This window comes from Lytechinus pictus, chromosome 13 (assembly GCF_037042905.1).
Source record: "Lytechinus pictus isolate F3 Inbred chromosome 13, Lp3.0, whole genome shotgun sequence".
In the NCBI taxonomy this organism is placed as follows: domain Eukaryota; kingdom Metazoa; phylum Echinodermata; class Echinoidea; order Temnopleuroida; family Toxopneustidae; genus Lytechinus; species Lytechinus pictus.
In genome coordinates this window covers 24,741,672-24,758,733 of record NC_087257.1, presented here as the reverse complement: position 1 = coordinate 24,758,733, position 17,062 = coordinate 24,741,672, and the positions used below count along the sequence as shown (strand labels likewise).

The window sequence follows — 17,062 nt, the reverse complement described above, 5'->3', positions numbered from 1 at the left end:
GACCTATCCACAGAGGATTATTCTATTGTTACTGGGGGTGCTGAGCATTGTCACAGCACCCCCAGTAACAATAGATAATCCTCCGTGGACAGGTCCATGCATGAAATTGGGATTTTAAGGAGTTTGTAATAGAATTAATGTTCAGATGTTAATACATACATAACTCAACAATCAAAATGCGAACGTGCATAGGGATATTTGAGAACTTTATGAAATACACGAAAATAATAGGTATCTGACAAATCAAACATTGCGAGCGCGCAGCGCGAGCAACAAATGCTAATATTCAGACCATAAAACATAAACTTTTACAGAGCACTTTTAAAAAATCAATTTGTAAATCAAACAAAATAATGTAAGATCGATTTCCGAGCTGAAACATATTTTGTATATTGACTTCAAAATTTGATATTTAAGTTCCATATTGAGTAAGATATGTAAATCACCTAAAAGGTAATGCGAGCGCGGGCGAAAATCTTATATAGTGACATGAAAGATTTTTTGAATTATTTTCCAAGTCTTCCCCTCATCTTATTTTATTCACTCGTCTTCTTCCTTTTCTGTTTCCCCTTCTTTTTTCTCCTCTCTTTTCCCTTCCTTTTCCCCCTTTTCCCCCTATTTTAATCTTTCTTTTGCTCCGCCAACAGGGGGGGGGGTACGTGGGCCCCTCGGCCCCCCTGGATCCATCCGCCTATGATGATGATGATGATGATGATGATGGTGATGATGTCTGACGATGATGATGATATGATGATGATAATGATTTTCAGCCCCTCTTCTCAATGTTCTAGTATTTCAAATGTGGGGGGGGGGGGCTTATTGGTCAAAATACAGTATACTATTTATTGGGCGCTTGCTGAATTTGGAGGCGTTAGAGGGCGTCCTCACATTGTGTTCTCGTCATTGATGTATTGCCTTGTCAGTACGAAAGAAAACAAGCGGACAAACGACACGTCTCTGGCAATTGCGCAATAACCCAACCCTTTATTTTGCTACGTTGGAATATATTTACAAGTATTTTGCTTTCTTATTTGTAGACCCACGGAATAAGACTACCATGGACGAAGATGATGTTCTAACCACCCTGAAAATTCTTATTATTGGAGAAAGTGGAGTAGGGAAATCGAGGTGAGTAAGTTGCCCCGTTGCCGTCCCTGACTGACTGCGACTGTGTGTGGTATGTGGCTGTACACTGCGCAGCGACCAGTTATTTGCAGTTTGACAGACATGTTTTGCAGCAGTGCCAAGGACAGGTGCAGTGCTATACTTAACTTGTTAGTTTTTGGCAATGCCAAAGCTTATTGCCCTTTTTAGTACCATCATTTATTTTTGTTGAGTCTGACACTTGAATCAAGTTGTCAACGTAGATCAGATCTAACGTTAGATGTACAATTTCAATGCTGTTTCACTTTCAGCAGTTCAGCACGTACAGAGGAGTTTTGTTAAACACTTTCTGAGTTTTCTTACTCCAATTCCAAACACTATGAAACAGACATATTCTTTCTTCTTCTTCTGGAAACAGTACAGGCCACCGTCCGGTGTATTGTCGTACTGGTTAAGTGGCCAGTGGGCATTATCCTGGTTTAAGTCACCACTCCATTCACTGCTGTTAATTTTGTCAGCGGCGGTGACAGAACTTTCCTCTCCCATTGACTTTGTACACGATGAGCGCACACATGCCGACACACACGAGAAGAGAGGCAGGATAAGGCCATTAAGTGTAGTGTGCGTTTGCTAGTTTATGTACATCGTCCGTCAAAAGGTTACTTACAGCATGCAAGTAAAAACAACCACCGTTGACAATATATTGACAATAACGGAGCTAGGTCTTTTGTACCTCTTGTTTAAAGGTCCACCCCAACAAAAAGTTGATTTGGATAAAAAGAGAAAAATCCAACAAGCATAACACTGAAAATTTCATCAAAATCGGATGTAAAATAAGAAAGTTATGGCATTTTAAAGTTTCGCTTAATTTCACAAAACAGTTATATGCTCATCCTGGTCAGTATGCAAATGAGGAGACTGATGACGTCATCCACTAACTATTTCTTTTGTATTTTATTATATGAAATACGAAATATTCTAATTTTCTCCTCATTGTCAAGTGAAACAACGATTTAATTCCTCCTGAACATGTGGAATTAGCATTGTTTAATACTATATGGTTCAGTCAAGTTGGTCCTTGTCAAATCTGTAAAAAATGAAATATTGCATAATTCAAACAAAAAACAAAAGGAATAGTGAGTGAGTGACATCATCGAATGTCTCATTTGCATGTCGCTGAGTTGTGCATATGATCATATCACTGTTTTGTGAAAAAATAAGCGAAACTTTAAAATGCCATAACTTTCTTATTTTACATCCGATTTTGATGAAATTTTCAGTGTTCTGCTAGATTTACTTTTCTCTATTTATTCAAATAAACATTTTTCTGGGGTGGACTTGACTTTTAAAGATGTGAAGAGACTAGAAGAGTTAGAGTCTTAGAGAGGTATAATTATCTGTGCTTTTAAGGAGGGAGTTCATAAGTATTATAGAATCTGGAAAGAAGCTCCTCTGGTAGACAAGGGTTCGCTTCATTGTTAATGAATTACCAATAAAAAACATCTCTTTGCGATCACCATCATGGCCATGCAAGTATTCGATTGGTCCGTTGCCAGCACAAAAGTGAGGAATGCCAATGCAATTCCAAAGTCAAAAGCAATAAAGCAATTATTTTTAGCATAACATCGCTCAGACTGAGTGATGTTGTAGTCAGTGACTTTTTCATTACCTTCATGTTTTAGTTGCATTTATTCTTTCTTTATTCTATAGTTTAAAAAGTGACAGTGGCATATGATGTGACCATATTCATTTTGTTTTGTTTGTATTTATTTCAGTTTACTCCTCCGATTCACAGATGATACATTTGATCCCGAGCAAGCAGCTACAATAGGTAAGGGAATGATGTGATAAATAGTATAGATCTAATTCTCCTTTAAATAGATTGATTATAAAGTAATTTCTGAGATTGTTGTACTCATAGGAATCCTTCAAAATGATACAGTAAATGTCTTGAGACCAGGCCCTGGGATCTGTCATGGGTAGCCAATGATTAGATTCTTTTCTTCTCTATTATTTTACTTATTTTGTATTCTTAATTCCCCTTTAATATTTCCTTCTTTCTCCAAATTTCCTCTTATTCTTCCATCTTCTTTTTCTTCTCCTTAATATTCTACTTTTTTCCTTTTTATTTTTCTCCCTGTTCTGTATCTTCTTTTCCCCTTCTAAAAACAGAAGCTGGATTTTGCATTTTTATCATGGAACTGGTGAGTGTTTCATAAAGCTGTTCGTAAGATACGAATGACTTTACGCACGTCTGGTGATCCTTTCTTGTGCTTTCCCTATATAATTGATTTATGACCCAAGAACATGTTCCAGACGTGCATAAAGTTGTGTGTGACTTTACAAACAGCTTTATTAAAGGTCAAGTCCACTCCAACAAAATGTTGATTTGAATCAATAGAGAAAAATCAGACAAGCACAATGCTGAAAGTTTCATCAAAATCGGATGTAAAATAAGAAAGTTCTGACATTTCAAAGTTTCGCCTATTTAAAAAAAAATAGTTATATGAACGAGCCAGTTACATCCAAATTAGGGAGTCGATGATGTCACTCACTCACTATTTCTTTTGTTTTTTATTGTTTGAGTTATACAATATTTCAATTTTTACGAATTTGACGATTAGGACCTCCTTGCCTGAACCACAAAATGTTAGTATAATGGAATTCCACGTATTCAGGGAGGAATGAAACTTCATTTCACATGACAATGACGAGAAAATCAAAATATTTCATAATTCATATAATAAAATACAAAAGAAATAGTGATTGAGTGATGTCATCAGTTCCCTCATTTGCATACCGACCGGGATGTGCATATAACTCTTTTGTGAAATGAAGCGAAACTTTAAAATGTCATAACTTTCTTATTTTACATCCGATTTTGATGAAATTTTCAGTGTTATGCTTGTTGAATTTTTCTCTTTTTATTCGAATCAAGTTTTTGTTGGGGTGGACTTGTCCTTTAAAAACCCACCTGGTCCAATTTACAATTTGAATGAGATCATATTTAAACTGAACTAAGTATCGCCCTTCATGAGACATTTCAATGGATCATACTGCTTTGCTCACAAACAATTCAATGTATATCAATTAAAATGTGTATGATAATTAACTGGGTTTTTTTTAATTATGAGCAAACTTCAGCAAAGCAATACCTGTTTGATTATTGACCTGTTTCCTCTTTTTTTTTTAATTTATCTATTAGGAGTGGACTTCAAAGTGAAAACTCTTACTGTAGATGGCAATAAAGCTAAACTTGCTATATGGGTAAGTGTGTTGTAAAAATAATAGACTGTAAAATGATGACCTTTTTGTACAGTGCATTTGGATCATACTTGTTTATCATCGCCGTTATGTTTCCCATTCATTCCCTTTTTTTCATTGTCATTATCATTCTTTGTCTTCTCACATTTCATCATCAACTTCATGTTTTCCTACTTCTCCCTTTCATCACCTTTTATTTCTCCTCCCTTTTCACCATCATCATTTCCATTTTTTTCATCATCTTTGCAATCATCATCACTATCATCATCATCATCATTGTCATCATCATTATCAACAACGGCACCATCATCACAGTCATCATCATCATCACCACCACCACCATCATCATCATTGATATCGTCATCATCATCAGACATCATCATCTTTATCATCTTTCTCCGTCCTTTCACCTTTATCATCACCTTGTTCCTCTGTTTACTAATTTTTAATCATTCATCATCTATCCATTCCCTCTATTTATATCTCTCCCCATTTGCGACCCAACTTCTCTCATACTGTCTGATGTCCTCTCCAACAGTCCACTCCTTTCTGAATATTTTCATATGTTGTGTTCACACTGCTCTCTTATACAAGAAAAGCAAAAATACTCGGACATAAAACCAAGTGTGAACTGGCATGCTTAATTCCAGTATTCACCATATCATTTGATGGCAACTCAACAAAAGTTATGTATCTAGTCTAGAGAATGAAATATATGTATGCACTGTGAATCTTTTAAATTGAATTGTCTTTTTGTGGTCAGATTTCCTGATATCTTTCAGAATATAATTTGATTTTGTTACTTAAAGGGAAAGTTCACCCTGACAAAAAGTTTATTGTAAAAATAGCAGAAAAAATATTTAAAAATATTGCCGAGGGTTTGAAAAAAATTCATCAAATAATTAAAAAGTTATTAGAATTTCAATTATTTGATTTGTGACGTCATATGCGAGCAGCATTCCTACATAGCGAATGGTAAAAAATCAATGAAATGTCATTTTCTCAGAAAATTGAAAATGGTTTTCACTGTACCTTTTGTATATCAATAGACAAGTCATTTCACACCCGATCATGAATAGAAAACAAAATTAAGTCATCAGGAACCATACAGAATTTGAAGTTCATGCATTTTATATTACATAACACATGGGGCAGCTGCTTGTTTATGACGTCACAAATCCAAAACTTTGAACTCTAATAACTTTCTTACTCTTTAACAGATTTTCCTCAAACCTTCACCAATATTTTTTACAAAGTTTTCTTCAGGGTGAACTTCCCCTTTAAGATTCAGATATTGTATTTGGGATCAAGAACCTGTGGGGCTATTTCATTAAGATAAAGAATGAGTGGGCAAAAAGGTATCTACCATAATTCAAAACAACTTGGGTGATGTCGATTTTAAGCTGTACATTTTTATACATTTAATGTACATTTCATGTATCATTATTTGTCGTCAACAGGACACAGCAGGACAAGAGAGATTCCGCACATTAACCCCAAGCTACTACCGAGGAGCTCAGGGGGTCATTCTGGGTCAGTGTCTCTTCTCAGTAAATTACATGAAGATGATGGTGATGAGGAGGAGGATGATGATGATAATGAAAATGATAAGGATGTTAGTGATGATGATGGCGATGATGGTGGTGATGATGACCATTTACATGTAGTTTGGTGTTTCTTTCCTAATTTAAAAAAATAAAATAAACCACAGTTTTTAGTTTGAAAGTTTGGGAGGTCTTTTGAACTAAGATTATGTTTAAAAACCAATGGTCTCTGTGATACCAGTGATTACTTTGGCTTTTGTTTCATAATATTCTCCTTATATTCTTTTCAGTATATGATGTCAGCAATCAGATGACCTTTGACCGGTTAGGTCAGTGGTTGAATGAACTTGATACATACTCAACTAAAGCAGATATTATTAAGATGCTGGTCGGAAACAAGATAGACAAGGTATGTGTAGAGGGTCTGCTACTTACGTGTATCAACCTCCTTTTTGGAAACCCTTTCACGCATGAGCATTATCAGTATTACAAATTTATGTGTGTGGGAGACTAAGCGCAGTATCAACAAAAACGATAAGTATCAATAAATTACACAAAAGAAAAGAGGGACAAAAGGTAGGAATGTCGAATTTGTAGAATTTCATCTGCCACATTTTCTAGACATGTGAGGTGAGTATTCAGTAAAATTGTTTTGACCATTTTCGTAGCTGTGCTGCTTGAAAAATTATGGCTGTCGATGTTAAAGGAGTAGGTCCAACCATATGCGAGCAAACCTTGAAACAACAAATAAGATGAATAAGTTTTACTTCCTAGGAATGAGGCATGCAGCATTTACAAATCCAATCATCAGCTATTTGAGTACAATGGTGGTGTTTTTCATGAATATATTGATGTCTGAATGACTGCATAATTTGTAGATTTCAGATAATTACTGTCTCAGCTATCAATCACAGCTTCAGCAGGAAGATGAATTTTATTTATCTTCTTAAACAACATTGCAGCCTTTAATTTTGATGTAAATATTTACAATCCAATGTATGAATCGTTCTTTTGATGAAGATTGCCTTCATGTTGTTGTTCTTGTACAGGAGAAAAGAGAAGTATCTCGAGAGCAGGGCCTAAAGTTTGCCAGGAAACATTCTTGCCTCTTTATCGAATGCAGCGCCAAAACAAGAGATGGTGTACAATGTGCTTTTGAGGAGCTTGTAGAAAAGGTATGTTAAAATGCACCTGAAAATGTATATATACTGGACACCATTTACACAGTGCCAAGCTGTTGATTGTACGATTGATTTTTAATGAGTGATTGTACATTGTGGCCAATACAACCAATTGTGGAAATTTGTGCTAGGATCAATTGCTAGACTTTGTGTTGTAGGGCCCTGCTGGTTAAAGGTAAAAGAAAGTAGTTGCAGCAAACAATTATTTCATGAGAGGTTAATTGTCAAAATATTATTATTATATATCTAGACCTGGTACTTTAATGTTAACTTGTCTTTGTGAAATCATGTAATTTTAGCTCAAAACTTATAATTCTGATGATCACTAATACAGAAAAGCATATGTGGGACAGTGTATGTACAGTACATGGATGCTCTTATCAGGGTCAATGTGTATTTCATTAAAATGAACAAAAAATAAGAAGCGCCCTTACAATAACATATGTTTTATCCCTAAACCAACATTTTGGTTTCCCAAAGAATTGGTCTGGTAGGAATGTGATATATGTAATAATATTTGTATTTTCCTTCAGTGTGACATTATCCCCAGAAATTGTTTCATTGTCTTAAGCCGGGATTGATGCAGAGGTTCGAGCTCTGGTCATGTTGTTCGGATGGTGACGTTAAATGTCGGTCCAAGACGTAAATAATCTTATCTGATTGATGTACGTCTGTAAAAACTCTAGTCTATCACACATGGGTTTCATCTCTGAAAAGTAGTTTTCAGGATAAGACTCATATTCACCTGGAAAAGTTTAAAGGGGAATCCAGCCTTGTCCATAAAATGTTGTGTTGGGAAGGAGAAAAATAAATTAAACAGAATGGTGAAAGTTTGAAAGAAATCGGACAAGCAATAAGAAAGTTATAGCTGCTTTAAAATTGAGATCACTAATACTATGTATATTTCAAATTGGCAACTGAGTAAGTAAATTATGACAAGGGGCAAGGACAACTTTCCCATAGGCCATGTACTTTATTATCAGGGATTTGTGGTTTTCTCCAAAGTACCCTTTCCCCTGGGGTAGTAATCTAAATATAACCCAGGTAGTATATTGTTTTATCTCCTCATGTAAGAAAAATATAATTTAAAATAAAACTTTTGGGAAAAATGACATTTTAGCCATAATATGTATTGGAGTACATGGAAGAGTAGTCCTTGCCTTACATCACTATGACATCCCATATGCGGCCAATTTGAAGTCTCCATGGGTATAGTGATTACCAATATTTAAAACTTTTAAAAATTCATAACTTTCTTGTTGTTTGGCCATTATTGTTCAAACTTTCGCCTATCAACTTGTCTGATTTTTCTTTTCCTTATAAAAACAAGTTTTTATTTGGGTTGGATTCCCCTTTAAGGGGGTGTGGCTGTGGCAAGAAGATGTTCTTACATATGGCGGGCATACTTGGGTTGTGTCTTTGAATCTAATTAGGATTCCTTTAGGAGGATTCTGTGCATGTTATGTAGGCAGCTGGTCAAGGTAGACTGATTCTGTATGTGGGGGCGTCGTGGTCTAGTGGTTAAGACTCTCGTCTTTCAGTCTGAAGGACGTGGGTTCGATTCCAAGCCATGGCGTGTTTTCCTTTAGCAAGAAATTTATCCACACTGTGCTGCACTCAACCCAGGTGAGGCATATGGGTACCAGCAGGAAGTACCAGCAGGAAGTAATTCCTCAAATAGCTGTGCGCACCGGAATCGGTAGACTAGCTTCGCAAGGGTAATATAGGAGCGCCTTGAGCACCTAGCAAGGTGGATACATGCGCTGTACAAATCCTATATTATTTATTTGTATCACCCTTCCCAAGCACCTGAAATAGCTTCCTCAATGCAGATGACACAAAGCTTAACAGTAATTGATCAAAGAGGGGATTGTCATGATTGATTGCATTATGTGCAGTAAATTGTACAAATCAACTCTACAATCAACCACTATGCTTTGTGATGCAGTGCCTATGCATGATTGAGTAGACAGATAAGGGGTAGCGTTTCACAAAGATACAAATTTGACTTAAAATCACACTTCAATGTACATATAAATGCCGGTTGTGGTTACGATTTCAAAATGATCACTGAAGTGTCTATGATTAAGGAATATGTGCCAAATGATTCTGGAAGAAATTGTGTAATTGCAGAGAAATAAGCAATACATTTCACCAAAATTTGAGGGTTTTTCCAAGCAATAATGATGCACTGTCCCACATGTGCTTATCTATGTTGGGTATCTTCAGTGTGATCATTTTTGTCAGCTCAGATTTCATGATTTTAAAAAGTTCAGTTTAATAATGTAACTGTACCAGATTGAGACAGTTGCAGACATACACCATGAAAATTGTTTACTGCAACTACTTTCATAAATTCTACTTCATTACTATATTACTGCATTGGTCAGATTATTTTCATGGGATGCATTCTAACTCATATTAATGAATGGGATTGCGCATTATTATTATTATCATGACTCTTTGTGTGAAACCCCCAAGAAGTGGGAACCTATTATTACTTATGATGATTATAATGTATGTTATTATCTCTACATCCCAGATCATTCAGACACCGGGTCTATGGGAGAACGACACGAGGCAAAGAGGGTTTGGAGTCGGTCAACAAGGGCAGCCCAACCAAGGTGCATGCAGCGGTTACTGCAGTCTAATATGAAACAGAATGGCCGCTGGATGAATCCCTCCAAGGGATTCAAAGACTCTCGAAGATAATCATGATGATTCTATGATATATGTCATCAAGTGATGTGAGCTATTCATCAGACTGCAATTCCAATGGACTTGGCATTACATGGGTTGTCTGAGGAATACCCCATGCAGCAGTAGGAGATGGCTTGCTCTGTATAATTGTGTTATCGCAGAAACTCAATGTGTACCAAGGTCCCTGGGACCATTGAAATTATGTTGTTGAAGCAAGAATTTGTCTCCCAGCATTAAGAATTAAAACCAACAAGCAAAATGAAAGAAAGAGTCAAGACCAGAGCCCTGTTTCATAAAACCTGTTATCAAATTTACTCTAGACCAATCAAATTTCAGGATTTCAGTAGTTTCTGACAGGAAGTTGTGACACGTTTTCTGAAACAAGGCCTCTGAATAGTACATTACCTTCTCAAGTCAAGAAATGCACATCAGGGGAGTGTTTCATGTATCACCTTGTCTGTGATTTTTCACAGACAAATGTACTCTCAGCCAATCAGATGCAAGGATTTCAGTAGCTTACAACAGTTTTAAGTGAAAGTCATGACAATATGAAATGCTCCTCTGATATATGTGTTTCCTCTGTACATATTTATTGATCTCACTCTAAGATCTATTATATAGTAGTATCTTGAATTGATTGAGTATTGTTCCCCTTACATATATGAATGAAATTAGATCTCACTTGTGAAACCAGCAATCCAGTTATTTAAAACAATGTAACATTTTTAACCGAGTTTGCCACACTTTGCTCAGCCATTATCCATAGTTATTTGTAGTTTTAACTTGGTACACCTTACTAAAAGTGGGCTAATGTCTGACAAAATCATTTTGAGCTCCATGAAATGCCAGAAATTTTACATTCTCTCTGAGTCATCTTTGTGAAGTGACTTCAGTATTGTATCATATCTATATGTGAGTAGAAATAGATAACATGGCTATCCACCCTCTCTACATACATGTACATGTATAATGTACATTAAGTAATCTTCTTGATGAACAAAACTTACGTCTCTCTCTAGCTCTATTCACAGGAAACTCCAGATGGCAAATTGCACTGATTAATTGATTTCCAAGAGGTTTCTATTTTCCTGATGCATTCATGTGTCATTGAAATCAAGGAAATCTCATGATGTTCCTTGGGTCAACAACATTACCTTAAGTCATTCAAATGTTTATCAAGAATCCCATTATGTAGATAAACTTAAAGACTATATCCTTTGAGGAAACACATTTTACATTTTGCAGATGTATGAAAGCATGCATCGTACATCACCAATCTGCTACCATCTTTTACAAAATTGCTTCAAATTCTAATTCATTTGTCATACAAAAAGATAATAAATAAATAATATGTTCCTTTATTTCCTATTCCTTGTATTTAATCCTATCTAGGCTGGGGTATTTTGGGAGATCATATGGGGGGGGGGGCTCGCAGGCCGCTCCCCCTTGAGATCTTGGCTGTCGACCGCACGATTGTGCCAAAAATTGGCACGCAGGTTGTCTAGGACATAATCTACAAAATTGTATGGTAGTTTATTTCATGCAAATTGCTATTAATTGATTATGCTAATTTATACATAATTAGAATGCAAAAATCATACTTTTCCTTTAACTTCCTTAAGCTCCAAATGTTCCAATTTATGGTGTAGAAACTCTTTGTGGTATTAGCAGCCAATGCACATGAAAAAAACTGAGATATCGGATAAATTTCTTATGTGTTATATTTTTTTTTTTTTTCAATTTCTTATGTATTTCTTTTTTCTTTAATTTTTTTACCTTTTGTTTTTCATTATTTTTGATGAACTTTGTTGGGGACTCTTTTGAGAGCATAAACAGCATAAAATAAATCCATTTAGACCATTTAAACTAATAATAATAATCATTCATTTATGATTTTTAGTTGAAAACACAATTTGCATTGACTTTGTACCCAAAATCATGTTTTTGAGCAATTTTTTGGTCTGACATGCACTTACGTAATGTTGCGTAATTTCGGAACTGCGTATCTGGACATCACAAATTTGGTCTCAAATCAGCAAGCAGGGCGGTAAAAAAATTTCGTGCGGCGAAAATAATGCGCGACTCGTTGAGGGGGGCTCCGAGCACCCCCCCCCCCAGCCTAGATAGGGTGAATGGATTCAAAAAAATTTTCAATGGCTCTTTCAGCCTGTGTAAAGTTATAATGGTATTATATTTTTGTTTACATGTAGGTTAATGTAGATACTATCTCTTCATATATACAGATGCAACTGAAGCATTTCCTTGTCTTTTATTTTTTTACAACTGAAATGCTAAGTTCAAAGACCAGCTTTGTGTGAGGTCTTCTGCGAAATCACAGGCATTGTGTATAGGGGGATAGGATGTGATGCATGCATGAGAAAGAGATTTGAGGGACGAGCAAGAGTCCCTAATGAGGGAGTCTCTAATGCTTAAGACTTGGCATGTCTGTCGCAGTATTCTAAATGCCAGAGTTACACATAAATAAAAAGTAGAAATACTAGTAGTAAAATGAAATAAAGAATGCTGGTTATGGCTTGTACTTTGCATTGTATTATCAATGTTGTATATTTTTCCATTCCCAAGTACACATAGTTCAATTTCAACTGTTCATTAAACTCTTTAGATCGGCTTTGAGATGGGTGAAAATTATTAACCTGTGCAGGGAAAGGAAAGTCACATTTCATGCATATATTAGCATAATTATCACAATTTAAAAACCTTATTTGATGCTTAATAAACCCCCAACCCCCCCCCCCCATTCTTTTTAGAAATCAACATACATGTAGCCTAGTCCCGGATTTACATTTACAGCTAAATCATTGCCTACTGTAACCAGACAGTCCCTTACAAATTGTGTGGGTAGCAGAGGAAGGATTGAATTTTGTATTTCTTTGCTTCAAATATAAATAGATATACAATAACCACTGTAACGGTAATCAAATTTATACATGTAAATGTATACTGCATATCATCCACAACTCATTGTATTGTTGGTAATCTCTCAAATCCTCTAAAATGGCTTGAAATTGGTCATCAAATTTCATTAATTGACTCAGTTAGGCTCAACAACAATGTTAAAGGCAGTGTTAGTGTTGGAAGTTTGCTCGGGATTTATTTTGGTAATCATTTTACTTTTAATATGTCATAATCATATGTTTTTATTGTCTTCCATGATTGCCCCTGATAAAAGATAGTTTGTTTATTTTGAGATCATCTCAGCCAGTTGCCGAATTGTGATTGATTGCACTGAAATGAAAGTTAGTTGAAGTTTTCATGCAAAATATGAAAACTCTTAGTCTTTGTTCATCTGAATTACAACTATACTTGACCTTGATTTGTAACTTTATAAGTGATTTATTTACTCCTTTAAAATATGAGATTGTAGAGGGAATAGATTTTTTTATTGCAATCAATTTGAAAGACTTTATGGAGAGCCTCAATAGAAGTCATATTGATCACATGTCAAGTATGTCTCTAAAGAATTCATGTTGTACAGATTTGATGTTGACTGTTGATATATCGAAGTATAATTTCTCCTATCTTACAAATTGTAAGGCAACTCCATTTAAACATTGCAAAACTTCTCATAGTCATGCATTTATGCAGTTGAAAGTGTTACTGCACAACACATCTCTGCCTTTATTGTCTATTGTACTTGTATCCACCTATGTACATCAAATTGGTTAAAATCATCTTGATTTAAAGTTAGACTTTTATCTTTAAGCATAAATGTAGTACAATTAGCAATTAGCAAACCATGTACAAGAAATTACAATCAATTGTTTGGAAATAGTAATTGTATTTTCTAGATATGTTGCATCCTCTGCTTTTGTTGAAATATGCAAATGTTGGTTACCATTCATGTTTTTAGTAAAATACCAATGTTTTGCAACAATTTGATCAATATAGTTTGTAAACTATCGTGATTTTGTACTAATGTATGTTTTAATGTAAAACAACTAAAAATGGAGCTTGTTAACTGGCACATCAGACATACTCCAAGCTGCTTTAGAAAATGCCTCAGACAAGCAAATCCTGATGTGATGAAATCATAAGTATGCTTGATAAAACTCAGTTCTAATATCACTACAATCTTTTTGTTAACAAATTTTTTCGGCATTACTCCTATTTGTTTAAGATCAGTATGCTCGATCTGTAATGAAAATCATAAGATCAGTATGCTCGGTCTGTAATGAAAATCATAAGATCATAAGTTAACAAATTTGTTAACAAATTATAATTTCCTCCTATAAAAGCCTATTAATTTACTATCACTACAATCCTTTTCTTTTTTATCCTGACATGCCCACAGCTAGTTTGCTGTGCAAACCCTTCACTCAAGGTAAGTGGTCTGAATAAAGCACCCTAAACTACCTGGCAGTGACTAGTGCACAGAAGGTCCTCATATGTCAAGACACACTTGTTGATCAAAGTTTCAATGAAGGTCTGTGCATGCAGACTAACCCATGGCCTTCCTCATTCTTGTTTCTGATATGGTTGGGCAATCGACCTGTGAAAGGAGTTGTTTCATTGGTCATCAATGGAATGAATATTAGGTTGTCAAATGACCTCCCCATTTCTTGATGTATATACAATTATTCATGTCAGGGCTCCGTATTAACCCAAAGCTTAGCATTTGGTCAAAGAGCTGACTTTACACATGACAACATTGATCATTCTGTTCAGTTATTCAAGTGTAAAATCAACTGTATGACCAATCCCAAAGGCCTTTGTAATGGTCACTTGGCTGATTTATTTTTCTTTCTTTTACAGGCCCTGCATGTCGATTTGTGTGTATAAAAGTATTGTTGCATTACAAGCCATGTAAATGTAGGCTTTTAAAAGTTTATATGAATTATTGATAGATTAAACTTCACACCAAATTTGACAACAAACATCAGGGAGTGTTTCATGCAAAGTTTTTGTCAGTGACTTTCACAGACATGTTATAAGCTACTGAAATCCTTGCATCTGATTGGCTGAGAGCAAATGAGTCGGGGGAAATTCACAGACAAATCTGGTCATGAAACGCTTCCCAATGAGTCAGATCCTCTCAAGTATGGCTTCCACACTGATCGCTAGAATAAAGCTTTTTGTAATTTATGACCCGTCAGATATTTATGTAGACCTGCATTTATTGATGTCCAGAGAATATACATATAACCAGAGCCCCGTCTTACAAAGAGTTACGATTGATCCGATCAATCGTAAATATGGAAAGCCAGCAATGTCTACATATCTAAAATGCATGTTCAAAATATTTTCTAGATGTGACGAATAATCATGCATCCATTGTTTTCTTGAAAATTCAGTGTGCTTCTCTTTCTTTACAAAGGGCATTTTTCAAATTTCCTAGAGATAATATCGTGACATTGTTGGATTTCCATATATTTAAAGTTGATCAGGTCAATTGTAACTCTTTGTAAGACGGGGCCCAGAAATTTAGAAGATATAGTATGCTGATGTTGATCCATGTTCTTGGTAGTTTCAATGTATAAATTTAAAATTAATATTAAATGAATTAAATGATTATTATGTAAATATATATATATGATGTATCTTGTGTCATTAACTGTCAAAAACATTATTGCATCATTCTGCAGAGATGATTGAAAATAAGGTCTATTGGATATTGAATTCTATAATAAACGTACAGTGAAGCCTGTGTTTAGTGACCACCCAGTTGCCTTTATAAATGGTGACTGCTATACACGAAATCTGCCTCCATGGGAATCAGTTTTAGTGGTCATTATTTCGACATGTGGCTGCTATAGATAGGTGGCCACTTACACAGGTTTCCTGTATGTAGAGTAGACTAGATTGAAAATGACTACAATTTGCAAATATGTTGTGTTGATTTGAAGAGTACATTTTGGTCAAAATTGTTTCAGAAATTCCTTTAAGCATGACGAAAGAAATATATATATATATTTGTGGGAGAGTAGAACTATCTGTTTATTTATAAATATGTATACATAAGAGTTGTGTGTGCCTGTAGGGGCCTACTATGAATGGCACTACATGTAGTGGTACACCAATGTGGGCTCACCATTGGACAGCCGGAATTTTACATTTAACTGGTTATATATTTTTTTTTTTTTGCCTATTTTACTCAGAATGTGCTGAAAGTGTCATATCTTCTTAATTAACAAAAAGCCCAATAAAAGATAATGAGTACCCTTCCCGTCAAAATAACCCTTGAAAATTAGTCTTGTTTGTCAGCTGCAGGTAGAAAATTAGTCTTGTTTGTCAGCTGCAGGTAGAATCCCCATTTACATTAGTACCTCCACCCCACTCCCTTCCACCCCCCCCCCCCCCCAGTATTTTTCTTCTAATGAGATGATGAGAAGAAAATATTCGGAAATAATGACCAAAAGGACATGGATTTTTTTTTTCTTTTTCACAAAGCATGAATAATATATATCGTATGTTCTGTTATTGTTTTTGTATGACAATTGGAATTCGTTCTCATGCTTTTAAAACATGAAGAATAGGCTTGCTATAGAAGTTATAGAATAAGCCAAGGAAATAAAACTTAAAAGGATTTGAAACCTGCTTTTTAATCTGCTTCGGCATGTTCGGTGAATTCCACTGAAGGCTGACTGTCTATCTGAAACGTCTAATTTTCAAACACTTTCAATCAAGCTTTACGACCTGAGCATGCGCATTACGGAATTGGTAAATGATTTTGAAATTTGATAGACATATACGTTTAGGAAACTTATGTACATCGCAAAAGACAAAGCAAGAGAGAGAGAGAGAGGGGGATAAAAAATATAGCAGGTGCCAGATGCATATACCTGGATATCTTCTCGAAAAATATTTCAAAACAAAATTGCATTCAGTAACTGAATGACAAAGCTTCTACAATCTTCTTTTTTTTAAGTGGACAAGGATAAAGAATGAAATATGCAGAATTGTCCATTTATTTTCAAATGTGTTGTTGTTTTTTATAAAATAAATTCGTTTCGACTAAGCCCAGAAGAATTCAAGATTTGGAAAAACATTCAAACGTCTGCATGTATATATCCACTAGCGTACCTTCGGGGGGGGGGGGGGGGCAGAGGGGACAGTCTGCCCCCCTGACGATCCACAACCCATGCAAAGGACGTATCCCTGCCCCCCCCCCCTGACGAGCTTGAAAACTTTTTTTTTTCCCTGACGAGCTTGAAGACCCTTTTTTTTTTTTTTTTTTTTTTGCTTGTCAAATTTTTTTCTGGTACGAAATCCTTCATTTGTGATTGAAGACCTTTTTTTTTTTTTTGCTTG

General features: G+C 35.4%; 1 protein-coding gene across 1 annotated transcript; it reads left to right on the top strand.

Moving 5' to 3' along the window:
• The first annotated feature begins 914 nt into the window (after window positions 1-914).
• On the top strand, window positions 915-15,338 carry LOC129275244 (ras-related protein Rab-18-B-like). Its single transcript, XM_054912038.2, has 7 exons — window positions 915-1,128; window positions 2,880-2,935; window positions 4,310-4,371; window positions 5,829-5,901; window positions 6,203-6,321; window positions 6,962-7,087; window positions 9,636-15,338. The coding sequence occupies exons 1-7, from the start codon at window positions 1,058-1,060 to the stop codon at window positions 9,747-9,749; spliced, it is 621 nt and encodes a 206-aa protein (XP_054768013.1). The 5' UTR covers window positions 915-1,057; the 3' UTR covers window positions 9,750-15,338.
• Window positions 15,339-17,062: the final 1,724 nt, after the last annotated feature.

What these genes read in the sequence shown, in the direction of transcription:
- LOC129275244 (XM_054912038.2), top strand. Translation starts at nt 1,058, where the DNA reads ATGGACGAAGATGATGTTCTAACCACCCTGAAAATTCTTATTATTGGA. An exon ending in CGAGCAAGCAGCTACAATAG is followed by an intron (nt 2,936 to 4,309) that starts GTAAGGGAATGA and finishes TTTATCTATTAG; the next exon opens with GAGTGGACTTCAAAGTGAAA. An exon ending in TCGGAAACAAGATAGACAAG is followed by an intron (nt 6,322 to 6,961) that starts GTATGTGTAGAG and finishes GTTCTTGTACAG; the next exon opens with GAGAAAAGAGAAGTATCTCG.